The sequence below is a fragment of the Meleagris gallopavo genome, chromosome 2 (assembly GCF_000146605.3).
Source record: "Meleagris gallopavo isolate NT-WF06-2002-E0010 breed Aviagen turkey brand Nicholas breeding stock chromosome 2, Turkey_5.1, whole genome shotgun sequence".
NCBI lineage: Eukaryota > Metazoa > Chordata > Aves > Galliformes > Phasianidae > Meleagris > Meleagris gallopavo.
Window position 1 is genome coordinate 24,299,208 of NC_015012.2, and position 21,979 is coordinate 24,321,186.

A 21,979-nucleotide genomic window follows, 5' to 3' on the forward strand; every position below is an offset into this window, starting at 1 on the left:
TTTTACAAGTATGGCATGCAGGCTCTTGTTCATCATTGGTAGTCACCTCTATGAGAAGTGCTTTTTCAAACAGAGAGCTCTGTAGCTGAGAATTTGCTTCATCAAATAGTGTTATTGTGCCCTTTGTATCTGTTTGTTGGTTCTATGGAAATAAATAGGAGACACTACTTTCAGATGACCGACGTAACAAAATCAGGCATAGGATTTAGGTGAAGGATTTGAACGCTGCAAAAATAAGACTTGCCAACGCAGCAAGTAAGCAATAGTGTTCGCCATATATACTTCAGTTGATGACACCAGGCAGTGACATCAGACTGAAACAGGAAAGAATCTGAAATAAGAGAAGTTAATCAGCTGCAGGAAAGAGTGAAAAAAGTATCTAAATGCTTATCCTGAAGTATTTTAATATGTCCAACATTACATGTATATGGACTACATAGGCATGCAAAGAAAATAAAATTTACTGATGGCACAATCAAAAACGCACCTTCTGTTATGCCTTGTGGTATGAAAAACATCAGTGTAGTATAAATTTTTGTACGTAACTGCCCTAATGCTTCAAGAAATTGTTGAAAACATGCATTTTACTTGCAAAGGTGTAAAAAAACAGCACACTAAAACTGCACAGTTGCACAGTTCTCTCTCACAAGAGTCCTTCTAAACAACTGAGCATGTGAAATATATTGCTGCAGAGCGGAACACTCTAGGCTGCAAAACTACCAATGCTGAGAAGTAAAATAACACAACTTTGAACTTGACCCACCATCTTGCTGTATACCCTCACACGCTCTTCAGCCACCATTTCCTTTTCTATCACAATTGTTACTTTCTTTTTAAAGTCAGCCTTAATATTTGTTACTGTTGGTACTGAGAACTATTAAAAAGTATTTGATTAAGTTTTTAAATCAATATTATAATCATTTAGTGCACAATCATGCACATTTAACAGTCAATTTAACTCATCCGGTATCTCACACAAGCACCACAATATGCAAGAAACAACTGCTGGGAATTGTTTCAGATGCTCTAAAGTATGTTAATTTCCAAAGCAAAATGACTTGTGCTGTGAATTTTAACGCACTTGAAAGCCTGTACTTTCTCTCGTTCTGGAGCACAAATTTTGCATGTCTGAAGAGCTGTGATTCATCTTAAGAAAACCCATCTTGTGTTAAATGGAATGGAAACTGGACTAAGTGGTCAAATGACAAGTACATTCATATTCAAGCTGTATTATAAATGCATGTACAGTAATTTACGTCTCTCAGCTACCACAAAAGGCTCTTGATAAGCAGGTAATTTGCTAAATGGACTCCTTTATCCAAGTATTCGAAGGGCGTTACAAGAAAAATCTGCAGAGGCATTAATGTGACGTAAAGGTCAAGCATTGTGACATACCTTTCAAATAATCCCGCCTAACTTGCGATATGATGAGGAGGCTGCTGGCAGCACTGTTCAGTGTGAAGCCCTTGATGTGGGTCTCAGCACTAAAAGAAGCAGACATTTAGAAAGGAATTACTGACATGCTTCTGATACGATAATAAATGGTTGAGCACCAAGGTGAAATTATAAAAACTACTGTTCGTATGTTAAAAATATTGCTGCAAAATATCGACCTGGAGACAGCTTTTGTGTTATCCTGTCAATGGTTATAGAAGGATAATTTTTTTTTGCATTCTGACAGATGACAAAGTTGGAAGTGAGCAACAAAAGAAACAAAGTACAAGATTTTTTTTAAACAATCGGTTCAGATTCTTGAATGCTGACATATTAGATGACTAAAATAACTGCATGCCCTGCATTGTTCTGTTGTATCCTAAGCTGGATACTTTTTCTTCTTTTTTCAATAGTCACCATAATTATAAAATGTAAAACTATTCTTTCAGCAATAAAAATGAAACATTTATTTTCAGCACTGTATATTTTAAACATAAACTAAAGCATATTATGAACTAACACCATATCATTTGGTTGATTAATTTTCAAATTTCTGTCATCTAGATGTATACGGTTTTTTAAAGTGAACATACTACATTGCTACCTTAGCTGTGTTAAAATTGCATTTGGCTTATCAATTCTTTATCTCTGATAATACTGCAGTTCATATACCTGCAGTAAAGAGAATCTTTAATAATAATGCTAAAGCTTTTCTATCACTCTGGAAATTAGTCAAGAGAGACTAACCAGTCTTCACATTCATCTTACATTATAAAATTCCCTCCCTGTTCCTCAGTGACGTATAGCCACATTTTTAATCTATGAGGATAACTTTACAAATGTTCATTTCTAGATTACAAAATCTCTACACAGAAAAGGGGGGCATTGCCATTTACCATATCAGCAATCAAGATAAACCTCACTGATCATCTTGTGGCAAACAACTGAGCAGCCTACCTACTTGAACTTATAGGCTGAGCGGATTCGGAGGTAAGCAGGGTCATTGCTAAATTATTCTCCTCAATCCCAAGAAAATCCTTCGCATAGTACACAATATGACTATCCTCTCAGTCACTTTCAGCCTCCCAGGCTCACAAATGCAGTCACTGGACTCAGGATTTTCTTACTCTCCCAACCAATCCTCTTAATCCCTGCCTAAGCACCCACAGCTCAGTTCCGCCTTTTTTTTTTTCTGCCTTTGTCCCATCTGTCAAAGCCCTTAAGTCAACAATTCATGCATGAGACTGTAAATTACACATAACAAAGGATTTACTTTCTCCAATCTTCCAATCTTTAGTGTGATTAAATAGATGTTAGCTACTATTACAGAAGTAATCCATCATTCCCATACTCCTAAATTTCTATTTAAAACTTTAAATAAATGCAGTAAATATTCCTGAAAACTGCCAGATTGGCAAAGCAACCAGGCTTGGACTGACCAACAGATCAGTAACCTCCTGGGTTGATTTCTGTGTACAAGCGTGCGTTTTATTTATTTCCAAACGCAGAGCAAGAGTGCAATTTCCTTCTACCACATCACCACCATCTCATTAAAGTTTCTCAGCGCTGTTAACAGCAAGGAAGTTTTAAAATAATCTAACCTTTTAAAATGCATGAATTACTTATTTTGTTGTCTATGCTAATACTCATTTAAACTTCTCTACACATTATTTAAATTTAAAGTTTGGCTACGAGCAGAGTAAAAAGAAAAATACGTTCGCTTATACAAATGATGATGGCTTTTGTGTATCTTATGAAAATATTGGGAGTTGCACAAGTTTCAGGCCACTGCACACGTTTAGGCTTTGTTGGAATAATCTCTTTGTAATATAAGGTTGGTAAAATTGCCAAGCATGCAGAAATGTGTGCGAAACATACACATCTGCTATTTCAAGCCATGTGCACACAAAATCACTTCCTCTATTTCAGTGAATAATTTAAAAACCAACAGACATTTCAAAATGCTTGATAAAAGCATGACTTAATTATTACAAAAAGAGATACACAAATAAACACTGTAAACACTGCTAATAGTAAGCATTTTCTGTCTTGATGTAACAGTGAGCTGTTACAGGCTTTTTAGAATGTCATTATTTGGCATTTCTATGCTACGAGATTGAAAATGAGAGCTCTGAAAAGCACAGTGATTATTACTGTGGTTGGCTTTGACCAACATCTCTTAGTAAATCGCGTTTTCCTTTTTCCTAGGCATCTTGAGATTCAGAAGCTTCATTCCTAAAAACACACTTCAAACTTCTTCAGTCTTTAACATTTTTATTTTCTGCATTTTGCATCCTTTTAAGGATTACCTAAATATCTTATTATCTGAAGCAAGAACTCAGAATCATCAATATCAGGAACAAAACACTACATCCTCTCTGCTCCTCCAATCTTCAAATTAATGCTTACAATACACAGTATTTTGTGCATCATCCTTACAAACACGTTTGAGCCATGGAGCAGAGAAGCAGTGCATGCACACATCTTCAATAAAAAGTTCAAACTTCTTTCCTGAAGAGTCATTCACGGTATCTTTTAAAAGTTTTTCAAAATGTTTAACAGACTACCCCAACTTTTTCAACATTCTTTGTATTTCCAAACATGTCTTTTTCTATCTTTCTTTTTTTTCTTCTTTTTTTAAACAACTTACCAGTTATTCTCCTAATAGGGAACACTACTTAATAAACAGCTTGAGTTCTTCCTTTATATAAGCCATATATTCAAAAAGCACAAACATTCCTTAATATAAAGCTCTGTTACAAATACTGAGTTGGGGAATTGTTGCTTGTGCTTCTGAATGCATTATTTTCAATGATAATTCATTGGTCTAGACAATTTTAAAGAAAACATGAAAATAATGAACAGCTTTTTACACTATATTGTTCCTGGAAATCATAAACTAAGTTGACTCTAGAAACTGTTAAGATTTTTATAGCGTCCCATGCATCACGTAAATTATTCCTACAGGCACATCCTAATTCACTGTATTCAGTCAGAGAAAATGCTAGATGAGAAACACTGTTCTTGTTTTAGCTGAAGAAACCAAAAGGAACTTAAATTGCTATATTTTTATTCTTCTTAAATACACTATAATGACGATTAGTACTTATTTTGAATTCTATAATCTGAACTGAAGACACATTACAAGCTACAATGAAAGCAAGTGGTGTGCCTTGCAACTCACTAAAGGTTAATTTGATTCTGATGAATCTAATAATGCATGACAGCAGGTTGGATTTATTTCAGAAGTGTAAGAGTTGGATCTAAGGTTTATGGTCATCTCCTAGCCACTGGCAAAACAGTCAAATGTACCACTTTGCATTTGGCAGGCAGCCAGCTGCCACAGAGTTTGGATAGGGAAGGGCACCAGCAGGGATGGGGATTGAGGAGAAGGCTCAGGGGCAGTTCAGTGAAGGAATCTTGTCTGTCTGAATCTTGCTATAAAGGGGAAAAGGCAGACTGCCAGAAGGGGAGACTTTCACTTCTGATGCCAAGTGCATTTGTTGATACTGTTAGCTAAAACGTGTTATCAGCAAAACATGCTGTCTCTCTAGTATGTTTAATACATAGCACCCTAGTGCCTCATAAGGTAACGTATTTCATAACATAACTCCTAGCTATCAGTCACGACCTGTTTTCCCACTGAAAAATACAGACTTTGCTGAAAACAATCCAGAAATGATTTAAAGACTAAAGAAAAAAAATAATAATAAAAAAATCAAACAAAACCTCCAGAAACCCAAATCAGCAAAAACTAACAAATTAAATCCCCTAAACATAGAAGTGTCTTACATGTGCTTCACTCTCTTGGCTTCTTCAATACAATCCAGAGATAACAATGCTTTTATGAGGATGTCATAAGTACGATACTGATAGTCGCTCTTCCCTTGGCTTTTCAGAAAAACATTGTAGGCCTCTAAAAAAGAAAAAAGCCCAAATGAAGTATCATATTACTGTGATACTGCTCGTAAGGAAAAAAAAAAAAAGAAATCACTGAAAAAGTCCCTCAGAAATCCATTCCTCTTACATCTTTGAAAGCAAAGCTGCTGGTAACAGTTTGTTCAAAAGTGCTTGAGTATATCAATCAACTAACACAACTCCACTAAGCAGAAAGTTTGCTACTGCTCGTTTATTATATATGACTGTCGCTTATATACCAACACAGTCAGCTAGAAGGGGGAAACTCAGGATTTTTAAAGCAACACCTAATTCTGGGGTATACAGTTACAGTATCTGGTGCATGATCACAACAGCATTTAACAAATAATATAGGAGGTGATTCCAATATGGGGAGATCAAATTATTTGGCTACGACAAGATTTATACAAAACATACAATTTACAAATATACAGATGTTTAACAAGTAAACTACGCTGCGTTTGTTTGACTGATTAACAGTTTTATTTCATGCATTCACAATAACTGTCAGTGTATGAAAAGATGTTACCAAAAAGGGGGAAAAAATGATAAGCACATTTTCAGTCATTTATTTTTCTGAAACAAGATTATGCAGCTATAAACATGCAGCTAAGACTGCTATCTAGGCTATAACATACACTAGAAAGCAGTGCAAGGAATAAGTGAGCTTTTACATCTAAAACCGACTGCATTTTTCCTACAGTAAAACTTAAAAATATAAATCTCTTTGCTAATTCAAATCTAATCCACAATTACCTTTAAGCAACTTTGTAGAAATACTTAGACTATCACTACGAATTTCACAGCTATGTAGTAAATTATATTTTTTTAAACTTTGAAAGGAAAAATTGCTCATTTGAGTCTTATCGTCACAAGAAACATCACACTAATGGCACTTAGTACATTGTGCTGTGGAATTTTAAACCGACATTCCCAAAGCCTAAGTGCTTGATGCTAAACTGTTCTACTCAAACTTTTTCAACCAATAAGCATACATAAAAACTTCCTGAAATGCAGGCACAGAAGAAACCATGTATAAAATTAATTATTAATAACAACACACAATCTCTTACAGAGTTTTATAATAGAGCTAATATTGTCATCCCAAATCTACTTTGGACACTTTAAGCTATATTAAATATAGATGAGCAGATAATGGATAAGAACGACACAGTAAAAATTAAGTCCACTTCCAGGTACGTGAGTCCCATGTATATGAAAGATATGGAGAGAGACACAAGAGAGATGGAGAGATAATATGATTGATGTCTGACATTACAAAAGCGACTGCATTGTCAACCAAAAGACCAATAAAACAACAACAAGATGACATAGAAAAGGCCTGGGAATCCGCCCCATGCTCACTTATCAGTCTGAGGTTAATGCTTAGCCTATTGCAACATGCTGAAGTCTCTTGCCTGCTCAGATGCTCAATATCAGCATTTGTAAAGGAGTGTTCATACCGAAATCCGGTGGTTTTCTGTTATTTGAGATAACTGCAGACTAGCTGCTTTTGTTAAGAAAAAATGTAGGTGAATGGTAATGTTTCTTCTTTCCACTTGTAAAAGTCTACTTAATTTTTTTTTTATTATAAAAAAACCTCTTTATGCTTGGAGACTCCTAATGCCTTTAAACAGAACAAGGATTTCATTCCATGTTTGAATATTCTTTTCTACTATTTAGATGGAGTTCATCAACCACCAGTGGACATGATATCAAACATATCAATGACCACAGTCTACAAAGTATAATATCTGTTTCATGAAAATATCTGTAAATATTTTTCTAATTATTAGTTTAATGAAGAACTGAGGAAACCTTGGTATCGAGGAAATCTTGGTATCAGTTCTGTTTTCCTTTTTCCAGTATGTTTTGTTTTATATGTAAATTCCAACCTATTCATATTAGATTTTCTCAACTCTATATTGCAACCTTGCAAGTAGCATGATTCAACTACACCTCGGTGTACTGAGACTTATGTCCAATCACATATTATGAGCTTATTACTTTTTCAGGTGTCATCTAAAATTACTGAAGTATATTAGCAATCAAGACAAAAATTTATTGGTTTCAGAGCCATATTATGTTATACTACCTATTTTAAGTAAAAAAGTTTGTCTAAAAAGTGACAAATTTTGAAGAAAATTTCTGCTTTCAAGACAAGCAAATTTTTTCAGCAGCTGTAACTGTCTGGGATATTACAGAGTAATGCGATTCCCTAGACTCAAGTTCTCATACTGCAGAAACAGGATAAGAACAAAATCTGATTTTGAAAAAATAAAGTGTTTCAGAGAACAGACTTTCGAAACACCCTACGACAGAGCTGTTAAGTTTGTTAATTATATAACTAGATAGAAGTTAAATATTTTTCCTATTCAAAAGGTTCTAATAAAAATTATATTCTGTCCTATTACATTCATATCAGAACTGTATCATACTAATATATAGTAGTGACAATTTAGTTTAAGACACAAAGAATATTTTTTCTCTGAATTATCTGCTTCCCCTTTTCAATACTCCATACCAGCTCCTCCCTAGCTCTGCTGTTTCGAGCAAAAGAACAAGCAGAAGTAATTTATTGGTAGATTCTGCATCAAATGTCATCAACAACAATTAGCAGTTACAGTTTATATTTTTGTTTCTAACTGGTTTCCCTTCTTCCAAAGTCAAAGCTGTATTAACTTTGCTTCTGTTCTCCACTTGATTATTTCTGGTATTCCCCACATACAGAATATGAAGAATCCACACTTCTAATCAGCATGCCTGGGATTCAATATAGGAGGATCACTTTACTGACAATTGAAGGTAGCTGCGTGAATGATTGATAAATTCTTCTTTAAAACTCACAGCTTAAAAATCAGTGGGTCCAACTTGTAAAATACATTGATAACACCCAGAGAAGAAAACTAGACATCCTGTATTTATAAGTATTTATAATTAAGCAAAATAAATTATTTTAGCCTATTTCATTCTATTCCCTGATCTCTTTTCAAGACCAAGTTTTTTTATCATAGTATGCAAAGAAAATAAAGACTTCAAGAATATTAAGATGCAGAGCATCTTGGCAGTGGTAGAAATGGATTCCCCCTTCAAAGGCCCAGTTATGCTAATTCTCACTCTGTGACAGGGTTTTTGAGATGAGATAAAAACACACTTCCCATTACTTCAGTAAGCACAGACTGATCTGGAGGAACTTAGGTAGACTCTTGCTTTTCTATATACAAAGGCAAACAAATAAATACCTGAGCATGTTAAATCTGCTTTATCAAGCCAAGGAAGTTTCTGTAGAAAAGCTATTTTTTCTTGTAGTAAAAGATCTGAAACAATCTCTTAATAAGGCCATTTTATTTGTTGAATGGCACCCAGATGCCCAGAAGTTTGGGAACAGTAAGCTGCAGGGGTGCCGATTCTGATCTTTTCTTTATAGTTTTTGTATTACAGATCAAAAGAACACAAACTTTTTGGCACTCCCTTTCTTTGTAGGAGGAAAAGTTTCCCAATTCTACGGAAGAATGTGGACAAGTAATTGTAAAAAAGCTAAAGAAGCCAAGTGACGTATTAAATTGCTCCTTCAAACAAAAATAGTTATGCAACATCAACAGAAATAAAATAGACTAACACATAAAAGGCCCAGAGGAAGACAGCTATAGAATAGTTCAGTTGGAAGGAACTTACAAAGATCACCAAGTCCTACTGTCTGACTAAATCAGGACTAACCTGAAGTTAAAGTATATTCCCAAGGGCATTATCCAAATGCCTCTTGAATACTGATAGACAGCCCTATGCCTGTTCCAGAGTATCATCGTGCCCACAAAAAAGAGATTGTCACTCACGTCCAGCCTGAACATTCCCTAGTGAAGCTTGGTGCCACTCCCTCACATCCTGCCATTGGTTCTCAGGAGCAGAGCCCAGAACCTCCCCCTGGCCTCCCCTCCTCAGGGAGCTGCAGGGAGCAGTGAAGCCAACTTTTAGCTTCCTTTCCTCCGTCTAGAAAACCCAAGCGTTGTCCTCTCCTCAGAGGACATGCTTTCCAGCCCTTCTGCCAGCTTTGTTGCCCTCTGGATGCTTTCAAGGGCCTTAACATCTTTTGCATATTGTAGATCTTTGAACGGCATGCAGTATTCAGAGTGAGGCTGCACAAATGCTCAATACAGTGGGAGAATCACCTCTTTGGAGCAATGATAATCCCCATAGCGTAGATGAGATTAAATTAGATGAAACTAATTCTTTTCATTATCAAATCTATGTCTTAAATGATTGGGTATGGTTCCAAAATCTATTTTAGATATCTGGTCTTCTTTCAAGACTTCAGCAGCAGCAACAAATCCAAAATCTTTGAACAACTTCTATTGGTTAATTGCCTTCACATGAACTATAACCCTGCTATTTTACTACAGATCTGTAGAGAGAATTACTATCATGTCTCACAACATAAAACTTGCATCCAAGCAGTAGACCACAGAAACACCTAAAATAGCAAAACAGTATTTATCATTGACCCTATGTATAAATTTAGTTTCCTATGTTTAACAGCTACAATCAGAAGTCTAGAAAATGTGTTTAGCCAAATATTACAAATGACAGGCTAGCAATACTTAAATGCTTTTGAAATTCAAAACTTCAGCATGGACTGACTTTCAAGCATGCATATAGAGTCAATAATTCAAACGACACTTTAAATATTTTTGCATATGCTTCTCCTTTCAACTTTTGAAGCAGAACATTACCAAATAACACTGTTAGGTAACTTTTCTAACATATTAGCAAAACAAAAGTAAGCAAACATTTATTGCTCAATATTTAATCAAAGTCTAAATCTTAGAGCTAAGAAACAGTGATTAGGCAGAAACAGTGGATTCATCTTACCTCTTGCATTATTTTTCTTGCAAAGCATCCTTATTTTTCTTTCTTCAAAATTAGAAGATCCTAGACTTCTTGTTTCTTCTTGTGTAGTCTTTAAAACAAAAAACTTACTTAAATTACTGTAATTCTATTTGTTAACATTTATCAACTGAAAGATATATATTTAGCAGTATTGTGAGCTAGCAAAGTTACACTCAGATTACCTTAGGTACCTCAAATGGGACAACTTGACCATTTTTCTCTAATATATCAGCCAGTAATCTCAGTGTTTTCTCACGAGGAACAACATTTTCCTCTTGAATTTTAGTCCAAACAGCTTCAGCTCTTCTCCAGTCAGAGTTGTTATCTGAAACAAGATTCAGGTTTTCAGATAAAAGCAAATTTAAAGTATACATACATATCTGAAGTCGCATTTATGGAAAATACTTCATTGTTTACATATGTCTGCTTCATATAACCAACCTGAAAAATTCCAAACTACTATTATTCCACAGGAAACACTAGACGATGGAAACAAACAAAAAATCATAAATAAACCAAAAGACTGACTTTAAGAACTAAATTATTTCAATAATATTTTTAAGTTCAGGGTATTATGGCAGTAAACAGAGGAGAATGAAGAATCTTTGACACCTTTACATGTGTTTGCTTTGGACTTCACAACTATAAAATAGATGCTGCCAACTGCAGCAAATTCAGCCATCGATAGATAGACATGTTGCTTGAGGACATTAAGTAAAATAGGTAGTTGAAAAAGGTGGGTTTAGTATTTATCTGGAGAATAGTATGCTAATGGCATGGTGAGTCTAATTGCTGCCTTCAGCTACCTAACTGACAGGCCTCAGAAGTGCTCAACATTGTATGAAAGGTGACCGTTAAAAGTTGCAGAACATCAAACCTTGGAACAGGTTATTCTTAAATTTCCAACTCTGGAGGAACAAAACACTTTACTTGACAAGGTTGTGATCTGATTTTAATTCAAACTTGTCCTAACTTTGGGAAAGGATGAGATCCAAACCTCTTTTTTACTCTTATTCTACAAGCTTGAACTAGATAGTAGGTGCAACTGACTTGTAGATCTTAAATGGTGGCTAAGGTGCACAGTGACAACTCTCTACTGTACTTGTGTGTAGGGCAGCTTTGATAAATAGTTTAAAATGGCTGAAAGCAGGAATGTGCATGGTTTTTGTCTTCCATGGTGACAGAAACCCACAAATGTTTTCCACTTCTTTGAGTAGATGGAATTGGTTTTGTCTTTTCAAAGAGGAGTGAAGATTTTGTGTGACAGACTTGGATAAATTCTATCTTCTTAGATTCTCTTCCTAGCAGGCACACTGTCACACTTAGTCACTGCCAGAGGTGAACAGGATGATGGTGGAGAAATAAGAAGACTCCCTCCTGTTGAGAATATATTGCTTTTCAGGCCAACTCGATTTTCAAGGGTGAACCAGTATGTGCAAAGCCAGAACTAGATAATGCTACAGTTTGGTTTTGAAGCTGAGGCTGCTGAGGAAACAAAAAGAAACAAAAATGACAAAAATTCTCTGGCCATTTTTGTGGGGAAATACTCATCTCCTCTGTGGTTAAATGAGGAAGCAGCCTCTCTTCTTGCTTTATTAAAATGGAGGTCTAATAGTGTTTTATTTAGCATGATAACATTGCTAGTTCTAGTCATCCAAAAAAATACGTGAAGAGCAGTCAAAAATTACATCAAGCTCAAATTCAAGTTTTCCCACTGCCCAAGATATCAAGTTGCTCAATATAAATACAAAATATAAGGTTAATTTTTCTGAGACACATAGAAATCCCTGTAATGCTATTTTAAAATGACCCAGCGATTTTGTGTTCAACATCCAATTGTAAGAACACAAAATGTTTTATCAGACTTAAACAGATAGATATATAATTTCCAACATTTTTACTATGTATTATACAATATGATACACTGAGTAAGAAAACCAAAGCAAACAAATATAGAAAAGAAATGAAAAATCACTACAGATACATTCTATACCAAGTCTGTAGCATACAAACAAACTTCCAGTTAAAAAGAGTTTGGTACCCATAAGAATGCCTGAGTTTGGCTGTAGTTGCAGGAACTAGGAATTGTAGTTGGGAACAACCTACCAATTCTTCACACCTTTACTAAAGGCATCGGCAGCTTCAACTACAGTAGACTCCAGAACTTTAATGGTTATAAAGATACAGAAAATGAGCAATTTTTCTTCTAACAAGTATTTCATAAAGCAAAATGGAGAAGACTTTCAAATTAGGAAAGTAACAAAAGTATACATCTTTCATTCTTTAAGTTCTAGAATACTTCTGTGCTGAGCTGTGCAGGTTAGAAAAACAACCCTGATCTCTCCTCCTCAGCAAGATGCCTCCATAATTGTTTGCAAGCTACTTACTTATGAGGACAGATCACCTCTCCAATTCAAGGCTATCTCCCATCTCCAAACACAAAAGCAAACATACTGGAACATGAAAAAGGTTACATGATAACTTACCACAAAGCTGAAGCAGGTAGTAATACATCTCATCTCTATCACATTCAAATACATTCTGAGTTAATTCTACCAAGTGCTCCAAAGTCTCCATCTTTAAAAAGAAAGGAGAACATCATTACACCTTAGCCAAACGTTTATTTTTCTGTGTATCTGTACTTACATGCTGTGTGCATTCATCTAAGATATTTCTGTGTAAGAACACAAAAGTGTTTACACAGAGCATTAAGTTCATCTCTTCAGCCTGTCATAAGTCCTTCCACCCCCCAAAAATCTAACAAAATACTTCAAAACAATTACTCATGAAATACAATGACAGTTCTAAAGACGACAAGAAACAAGCCACATACCTGATTACCTGTTATACACCTTTTTGCAAACCACTGCAATCTTCCAGAGTGGGCTCTCAAGCCAGGAGTCTGCAAAATCGTATTTCCACAAGAAAAAAAATGTTACTTCACACAGAACACTCTAAGCTAAAGAAACCATAATACATGCACTGATAATAAATAAATTTATATGTTTATTATATATATATATATATATATATATATATTTTAAATCTGCAAGAGACAGGTTTAAGCTCACAAATAATCAAGTTAAGCTGTATTTATGACAGGTTTAAAAATTGTAGTCATTTTATTCAAGACATTTTTCCTTTTGGCTGAACAGTGCTGTGTCTGCACTAACAAAAAGAACTGCTCCTGAACATACTTCAGAAGAACTGAAGTATTAAGTAAACTATCACCACAGTAAGAGTATTATTGCTATTACCCATCATAATAATTTTCACTACTTATGGTAAAGAATAGCACCAAATGTTTCCAAACTGTCTTCACAATGAGAAGGTCATATACCAGATCATGGCAACATCAACATTTAGTGTCCTTTACTGGCTCACATTAGTTGCCTTCATGCAGATATTAACATCTAACATATAAACCAAGAGTGTTTTAGGCTGTGACTTCTTTTTCTATGCTCAGTAAGAAAAACATGAGGGTAAAGGGAACTAACCATGCAAAAGAAGACTGTAGGTAAACTAACTGTAACTGCTGCCCCAGAACTTTCATTATAGCCTCTTGTTTCAGCACAAGGATTGTTTACAGCAAGAGATGACTGCTCTCATTTCAGGTGTCCAGATTTGAATGAACACAACCCAAAGTAACTTCAGGGACATGTCTTTTCTATCTAGAAACATGTGTTTTGACTCTCGAAGGGTTATAACTGCTAATGTTATAAGAAGCCTCAGCTGCTGAAATGTGAAGCGCACTTTCCAAAATTCAAATGCAATTTTGCATAAAAAGAGGCAGCTTGAACAAAGAGCTGTGACAAATAGAGTCTTGGTTCCAAAACAGTGGAAACAATTACCTTTGAAGAAGTCAATTAACCTTCCTTCTTTTTTAACACAGACAAATAACTTCCTTTCCCTTGTCTTCTCCAATAGCACGATTATTACCATTACAACTTCCTGAAATAACTCAGCACCCACTGAAGAAGCAGCATATTGAACTTCACTTAAAGACCTTAAAATTTGCTGAAGAAATACGAAACAGAGTGCTCTGCAGAATATATGCTAGGGCATATAAATCTGACAACTATCCAAACCAGTTTATGCAATCATTTTAAGCACTGGGTTTTTTGTTTTTTTCTTGTGTTTTAAATAAGAAGCTAACTCCTAGCCCAGCTCCTCAAAACGGACTATCTTGTTTATGTATTTAACAGTGTTTGACCCAACAGGTTATAGAAAAACAATGGCTAATCAGATACTCAAAAGTGGTATAAGGTAAACTTTGTTTTATTTCTAAGTACTTGCTGATTTTTCAAATTAGATCTTACCACAGATATTTATGTTTACAGATCCCTAGTCATCAGTGACTTGTTTTTGTTGTTGTTTTTTAAAGATCCAGCAAGCAGTTTCACAAAAAAATATGCTAAAAATTAAGTCAAGAATTAACATCTTACACAACAGGCTCTTGAAAATGAACAAAAAGTATGTTGCTTGCATTTGTAGCTAATCCTCTTTAGAACATGGTAAAATTCAAATACTGAATTCACTTACAACTTTCAATATCATTGCTGATCTGAATGCCAATGAACTCAACAGCTCCAAAGCCACAAACTTTTTATAGTAAATCCTTTCCTGTTCAGAAATGATTGATGTGTCTGTCACTACAAGGACAGCTGAGTTATACAACAGATATCCTCGTTTTTCATTTTGAAATTGAGAAGTGTTTTCACATACTGCAGGTCTCAATCATCAAAAGAACATCTAGGTCAGATTAACTAAATCTCCAGGGCTTGCCTGATAGTCCATATTTGTAGCTTATCCCTTACCATCTTAGGGAATTTTAAGCGTTGCATTTAGCATGAAGCAGACTTTCTACAGTAGAGCAGACTAAGATGCAGAATAAAAATAAAGCAGGGAATAATAATTAAAAAAAAAAAACAAGTAAAAAAACAACATGGTACTTTAATTACTTCTTCCAGTTCCCCTTTAAAATTCTGATCTTGACTCTTTGGACAAAAAATATATTTCTGAATATTCGTTTTCTGATTATCTTTTGTCTTTTTATGGAAAAAAAAAAAACAAACCCCGAAACAACTATTGAGGGTCTGAAGAAATTCATCCAGCATAAAAGCCAAAAAATCTCCAAATCTGCTTTATAAACTCTTGGAATATGAAACAGCAGTATTGCACCAGATAAAACGATCATCATGCTTTTCATCCTCTCTCAGTACATCTGGAAGGCTATAAGGTAACAGAAAAACTAGCAATATTTTTGCCTCAGCATTCCTCCATTCTCCAGCTAATTCAAGCTGTTTACTACTTTCTAGTAAATGATCTCTCTTCCACAAACTTTTCTGTATGCCTCTAAAACATAAGATGAATCACTCATAAGATCTTTTGGCAAAGGACTGCTGGAACTTCTGTCTATAGAAAACGCAAAAAATACTACTTACCTGTTTTCAGTTTAGATTCTATGAGCTTCATTTGAAACCCCTCATATTTTGTATTGTAATACAATGTACAGTGGGATTATCCTTTATACTCTTTCATTTCACATATGATTGAGTGATATTTGTAATAATCCTCCGTTCTGCTGCTTCTTTTCCAGTTTAAGAATGTCATAGTCACATCTCCTATGGAAACCTTTCCGTATTTTTGATGACCTGTTTCTATCTTTTTAATACTCTACATACAATCCTACACTAATTTATTCACTGATTCTATGCCTTCACACACAGAAAGGCAAACTAACCAGAAGGATTAAAAAAAAAATAAAAATGTAGCATCTTCAGAACACTTGCCAAGAAGCATTCAAAAATCATGCAAATGCAATAATCCTAACCTGAGTTCTTCTCTAGAAGCAGTCACTTCAGACAGGGGCTTGAAGGGCTCCAATTATCAGAAATTATTTTGTGTTATCATTTTTATTTGATCTACCTTCTAGTTATTACAGCTGAAAGAAAACAGCTTCTCTGGAGAAATACTGACCCGCTAGCGAGGAATCTATTTAATGTTTATCTGGAATTTTAGATGATGACAGAATTCAAGGAATGTTTACATTGGCATTCTGTATTTATTACAGATAATAGTACAATATTGTTAACATTATTTTTTTAACCTTAAGAAAAAAAGAGCCAAGCAATCTGCAGTTGTAGGGAACATATTTGTTCCCTTTTCTTCACTTGCCCAAAACAACCTTTTTCTCTTTAATCATAAAACTTACGTAAGGAAAAAAAAGCAACAGAAAAATGCAAAGAAACTCTGTGGTGTTCTTCAGAAAAGGTAGTGTTGAGAGTGTCCCAGAATAGTACCACAGTTGTTACATCTGGCTTAGGATGCATAACTATTCGAAAGCCAAAAATAATATTTGGCATACATTTGACACTGAAGAGATAGATCTTTCACTTATTTTTAACCTTTCAATACTTCCCTTCCACAGACTACTACTGCGTGCTGATCAGCAAAATAAGCATCACATATCCTATAAATTCCCAGTAAACTTCATCTCACCTCCTTCAACTAGCCTTGTGCAATATAACTTCACTGTGAATTACTCTAATTTTAAAGATACGAGGTTCTCTCTTTTTCAGTGTTTCAGACTTTATTCTAAAATGCCTGAATTTTCTTCCTAAAGTTCAGCCTTTTCTTAGAGAAACAGTTCTACAGCAATCCCAATCTAACCCAACTATTGCCTTCTTGTATAAGCCCTATCTGTGCTGCACTCTTTGATGGTATTTTTTAGACAAGTAGATCTATACACCCTTCTCTTTACAGCTGAAAAAGCCAATAATATTAAGAGACAGCTAATGCTGCTAAGGAAGAAGAATATTTCATGGTGAGTTACATCAACAGCCCTAACAGACTTATGTTACCAGTACCAGAACCAGTTACTGAGATTTAGATGCCAAAGCAATGTCTCACACGAAAGCGTGTTACTTCTTTGAAAAGACAGCCTTGAACAGACAGCTATGAGAACTGATGTGTGTCACTTTTAACAGCCCTCTCCAATAAAAGCATTGGTGAAAACAGAACAGTTGATGAGAAATTCTTAATTTACGGCTAGATTTTTTCCCCAATTCCACAAAAATGTCTGCGAAACCTCACAAATGCCATGCAGCTTCAATGTAAACTAGGATATATAGCAGGGTACTTGAAGTTTTTTATACTGTAAACTGTAATTTCTCTCAGAATATAGTGTTTATAGTATAAAACGTAGTAAAATACTATTATAAAAATTCTTCAGATATTAAGACCTTCACATCAATAATCATGCTGAAAGACAAGATAACAATATGCAAAATCTATGCTAAAAAAAAAAACACAAACAAACAACATCCTCTAGGCTGTTCTCCAAATAAAACAACAAAAATTTGCTTTCTTTGCACCACGATGTGGCTTTATGCTGTCCGATGAACCTGAAAAGCATTACAGACTCAGTAGTATTTTCTCTCTAACACAAAGTCCCTAAAGCTAAGAAAGGATTCACAGCTCTTGTCATGATCCTGCATTCTAAACACATTACCTTCTCCTTTTCTGGAAGGAATTAATTCATTAGGCATCTCCTTTGTTTTTCCACTGGGAGCAGTGAATTAAATTTACTTATTCAAAAAACATTCATTTACTTTCTTCAAAAAACAAACAGTATTTAAAGATCTTTTGAGTAACAGGCACTGAATTAGGAAGAACTTTTTATTTCATACACACATTCATGGGCACAAACAAAATCCAGCTTCAATAATAGCTGTATCAGAGTCCAGTTTCATAAGGAGAAGTAATGCATTTATTAAACTAATAAGACTCAATAATAAGAAAAAAATAATCTTTTCTTCTAATTATAGGGCTTGCATGCCTAAAAGCTCTTCATCCTTTCCCTTCCCTCCCAGCTGTATACAGTTACTCTAATAAAAGCTATTAGACCCCCTACAAACTACCTCAGACCACTGTATCTCTAACTACCATTCTAATACAATTTGCATTACACTTTCAGAAACGTTTAAATTTTGTTCTAACTACCTCTATTCTTTTCTGAAGCAGACCAAAAATATGTGTTTATGGGTAATTTCCGACACTGGATGTAACTGTCACTAAACTACATATTAAAAAACCTAAATCCTGCTGTCACAAATGAAGGAAGCATCTTCTCCCAATAGTCTATTTCCAGAATAAAAATCAGCAAGGCTCCATTTTATGATGTAGATTCTTATTAAAAGCAATCTGGACGAAAGAAGGTTGTAATCTCTCAATATCAAGTAGAAATATTATCATTGTTTTTATGGTAGATTAAATCCAATGGCAACTGGTATCTCGAGGTCTGCTGACAGTGGATGTCACAATTCTTTGCTTAAATCTATTTACTTCATGAATTAACTTGACATCTGTTGATAGATACATTCCTGTACGCTAAACTCACCTGAAATAGTTCTTTTGTCAGGTCTTGAATTCCAGCAACAAATGCTTTTTCTTGCATTTATTGACACTAGAAACACATTTCATTAAAAATATTTCACAGCTAGTTTGTCCTTCAGTTCTCCACAAAAACATCCTGAGATGTTAGAGATGGTGTAACATGCCTATTAAATATGTGTGATACTTTTAATATAAGGGCAGAAAGTAAGGGAAAACTTTACACAAAATTTAATAAGAATTCTGAAGCCATGCATCATGCATTAACATTTTCAAAGGAGGTTCCTCTTGTGCTAGTGAACTGGTATAGGTTGGGTTTGTATTAAAAACTCTGCCATACGGTTCTGTGATTTTTCCCAATCCTAAATACAGTAATCCTCTCTTAGCTTTCATTTGCAGTAAAACTACAAACGGAGCAGAAACAAGAGCTTTTACTGTTTTATTAAAGGAACAACTTTAATTTACTAGCTCATGTGATTTAATCCAGGAAGACTTCAAATATCTGTCAGGAAAAAAGTCTCTATCAACTCCTAGTTCTTATGAGAAGAGTCCATAAGCACCTAGCTAAAAAACAGTAGTGATCCGACATCCTTTTTAAAATGCTTTTCTTTAAATACCACTACACTGCTGCCCGAAGATGTAATGACTATATCAGTACAGTGCAGTGGTAGTAGGAAACTACTATTAAGCAAAAGCTAACACACATATTCCCAGAAAAATCTAGAAAAGGAGAAATCAGGTTTACAGTTTCTTCCTCTCATGAAAACAGAATTTCTTAAGTATACTGCTAAAGTAGGACCCACCTGAAAAACAGCAGCCTTCTCAACAAACTTTTCCCATGGACTTGTATAAGCCCAAAAGAAAGAAAAGAAAAGATTTAAGATAGTCTAATTTTTTTCATTTCCTTTTTTTTTTTAAAAATAGAAATATAGAAAATAGAATCAGACACAAGGGAAGAGAATTTCTGTAAAGAATACTGCCTGTCATGATAGCCTGAAGCTTCGAGTGCATTCTTTTACAATATTTTAGAATATTAACATACTTTACATAGACACTTAGCAATGCTGCATGTATCATTCTCAAGTAAAAGCTTACAGATGGTTCAGTTTATGTTTGCAACATACTGCCATTCAGAATCCTTTCTATTTATGGTTTTCTGAAGTGTGCAAGATCAGAGGAAACTGCTTTAAACATTTCAATCATCACGACAGATTAAAAATTACTTGTAGACTAAGTAGGGATTGATCAACTTTTCCATTTCAAGCAATGCAAAGTCATTAACAACATATGATCAATACTCATTATATTTTCCATTTGCTTAATTATTTTGAGTTCCTACTCTGGGGTTCTGATAATAATTTGTGTTTGGTTGTTGCTGGTTTTTATTATTTCTGATTTTGTGTTTGTTTGCTTTAAATACAGACATGGTATATAAATCCATGAAGTTATTTCATTTTGTTTTGTTGCTTAACAGTTACAAAGTTAGCCTCAGTCAAAACTACAAGTTATCTAATTTCAACAATAAATGGTTCCATTACTTGTTTAAAGCCTTCCATGCTTCAGCAGTAAGCGTGAAGTGTTTGTTTTTACCTCACGAAAACATAGTTGAGACTTTCACTAAGCAGATTAAAGAATCGCATCTTCGAAGTTCTGTGGCAGGGTTGAAATCTTGCAACTCTACCACAGAGTAAAGCATGTAGACCACCACGTGACTTAACCAGATTAAAAGAAAATTTTGATAATAGCATCCAGTGTGAATAATAAATGAAGGAAAAAGTACAAGTCTAGTAATATTCAACTGTCACACAGGTGAACACCTACAAATAGGGCAACTCCATGCAAACTTCCCAGATAACTGAACAATTAAAATTGAATCAAAGTGACACAAAACAGCTATATTGTAACTGTGAAGGTAATTAAATCTTAAAATCTCCATGTAGTATTGAAGGAAAGTTGCAGAACCAATAAAGAGGGGAAGGAAACAGATTCCTCAAAGGAGTTATAACACTCGTTTTCTCATTCTGTCCCTCTCCAAGATGACCTTCAGATCAGTCTAACCCTCAGTCACTGCCTAGATCAATTAAATAAAGCAGCAAGACTGACAGTTGACAACAAAGTACATGCAATGGAATTCAGAGTTTCCAGTTTTAGCAACAGGTAAGCAGATATGGACTGGTTCTGGTAACTGGAGGAGTCTCTGAAAAGAATACTAGGTCAAGTAATTCATCTAGACTCTTGGTTCTAGTACTTGAAGCGATGAAGGAACATACATAAAGAACTACACATAACATAAACACTCTTCATGAGAAAATTTGATTAGATATTAGCAAAATAAGGCAACATTTTAGAAGACAGGCCTGAATCTCATTAGATGGGATTCCACTGTTTCTTTTAGCCTTCAATTTTAATGCATTTAGAGTAAAAAAAAAGTTAACAATTCTCTTGTTTTAAATGTAATTGAGGGCAAAAAGGCAATTAAATTGCCTTTAGAAGCAAGGGAAAAAGTTATGCATAACTAGACCTATCGCTGTTGACATAAAAGCCATATTATGCACTCCAAGTGAACGCAAGGTAGTAAGTGACTTCATGTCAAGGGGTGAAAAGAGAGGGGTACCTATGGCTGCTGTGGAATGATTACCTTTGAAGGACTCATAACAAAATCTGACTTATTAGAGATACAATTAAGAACTGAAGACTAAGTCATGCTTTGATGTACTTCAGCGCGCAATTGTAGAACTTATTCTTCTGCCTTAGACTCAGAACATCTACCAACACATACACCTACCAACACAGCTTCAAGGCCAATGGCATTCTGGGGTGCATTAAAAAGAGCGTGTCCAGCAGGTCGAGGGAGGTGATCCTCCCCCTCTACTCTGCCCTGCTAAGGCCTCATCTGGAGTACTGTGTCCAGTTCTGGGCTCCCCAGTACAAAAAAGATAGAGATCTCTTGGAAAGAGTCCAGCGGAGGGCCACAAAGATGGTGAAGGGCCTGGAGCATCTCCCCTGTGAAGAAAGGCTGAGTGAACTGGGTCTGTTTAGCCTTGAGAAAAGACGACTGAGAGGGGACCTGATCCAGGTTTATAAATATCTGAGGTGTGGCAGCCATAGCGGTGAGGCCAGTCTCTTTTCAGTGGTACGTGGAGACAGGACAAGGGGGAACGGACATAAGCTGCAGTATAGGAAGTTTCGCACAAATGTGCGTAAGAACTTCTTCACGGTGAGGGTGACGGAGCACTGGAACAGGCTGCCCAGGGAGGTTGTGGAGTCTCCTTCTCTGGAGATATTCAAGTCTCGCCTGGACGCCTACCTGTGCGACCTGGTGTAGGGAACCTGCTTTGGCAGGGGGTTG

General features: G+C 35.3%; 1 protein-coding gene across 1 annotated transcript in view; it reads right to left on the reverse strand.

The window, feature by feature from the left end:
• The window catches only part of LRPPRC (leucine rich pentatricopeptide repeat containing), a 94,196-nt gene that overhangs the window by 14,587 nt on the left and 57,630 nt on the right, over window positions 1-21,979 (reverse strand). Inside the window, exons 26-31 of the mRNA XM_019612713.2 lie at window positions 13,070-13,138; window positions 12,723-12,813; window positions 10,419-10,561; window positions 10,219-10,306; window positions 5,227-5,350; window positions 1,396-1,484 (exon numbers count right to left, since the gene is read on the reverse strand). Of these exons, the coding sequence (XP_019468258.1) occupies window positions 1,396-1,484; window positions 5,227-5,350; window positions 10,219-10,306; window positions 10,419-10,561; window positions 12,723-12,813; window positions 13,070-13,138 (604 nt within the window). The remainder of the gene's footprint in view (window positions 1-1,395; window positions 1,485-5,226; window positions 5,351-10,218; window positions 10,307-10,418; window positions 10,562-12,722; window positions 12,814-13,069; window positions 13,139-21,979) is intronic.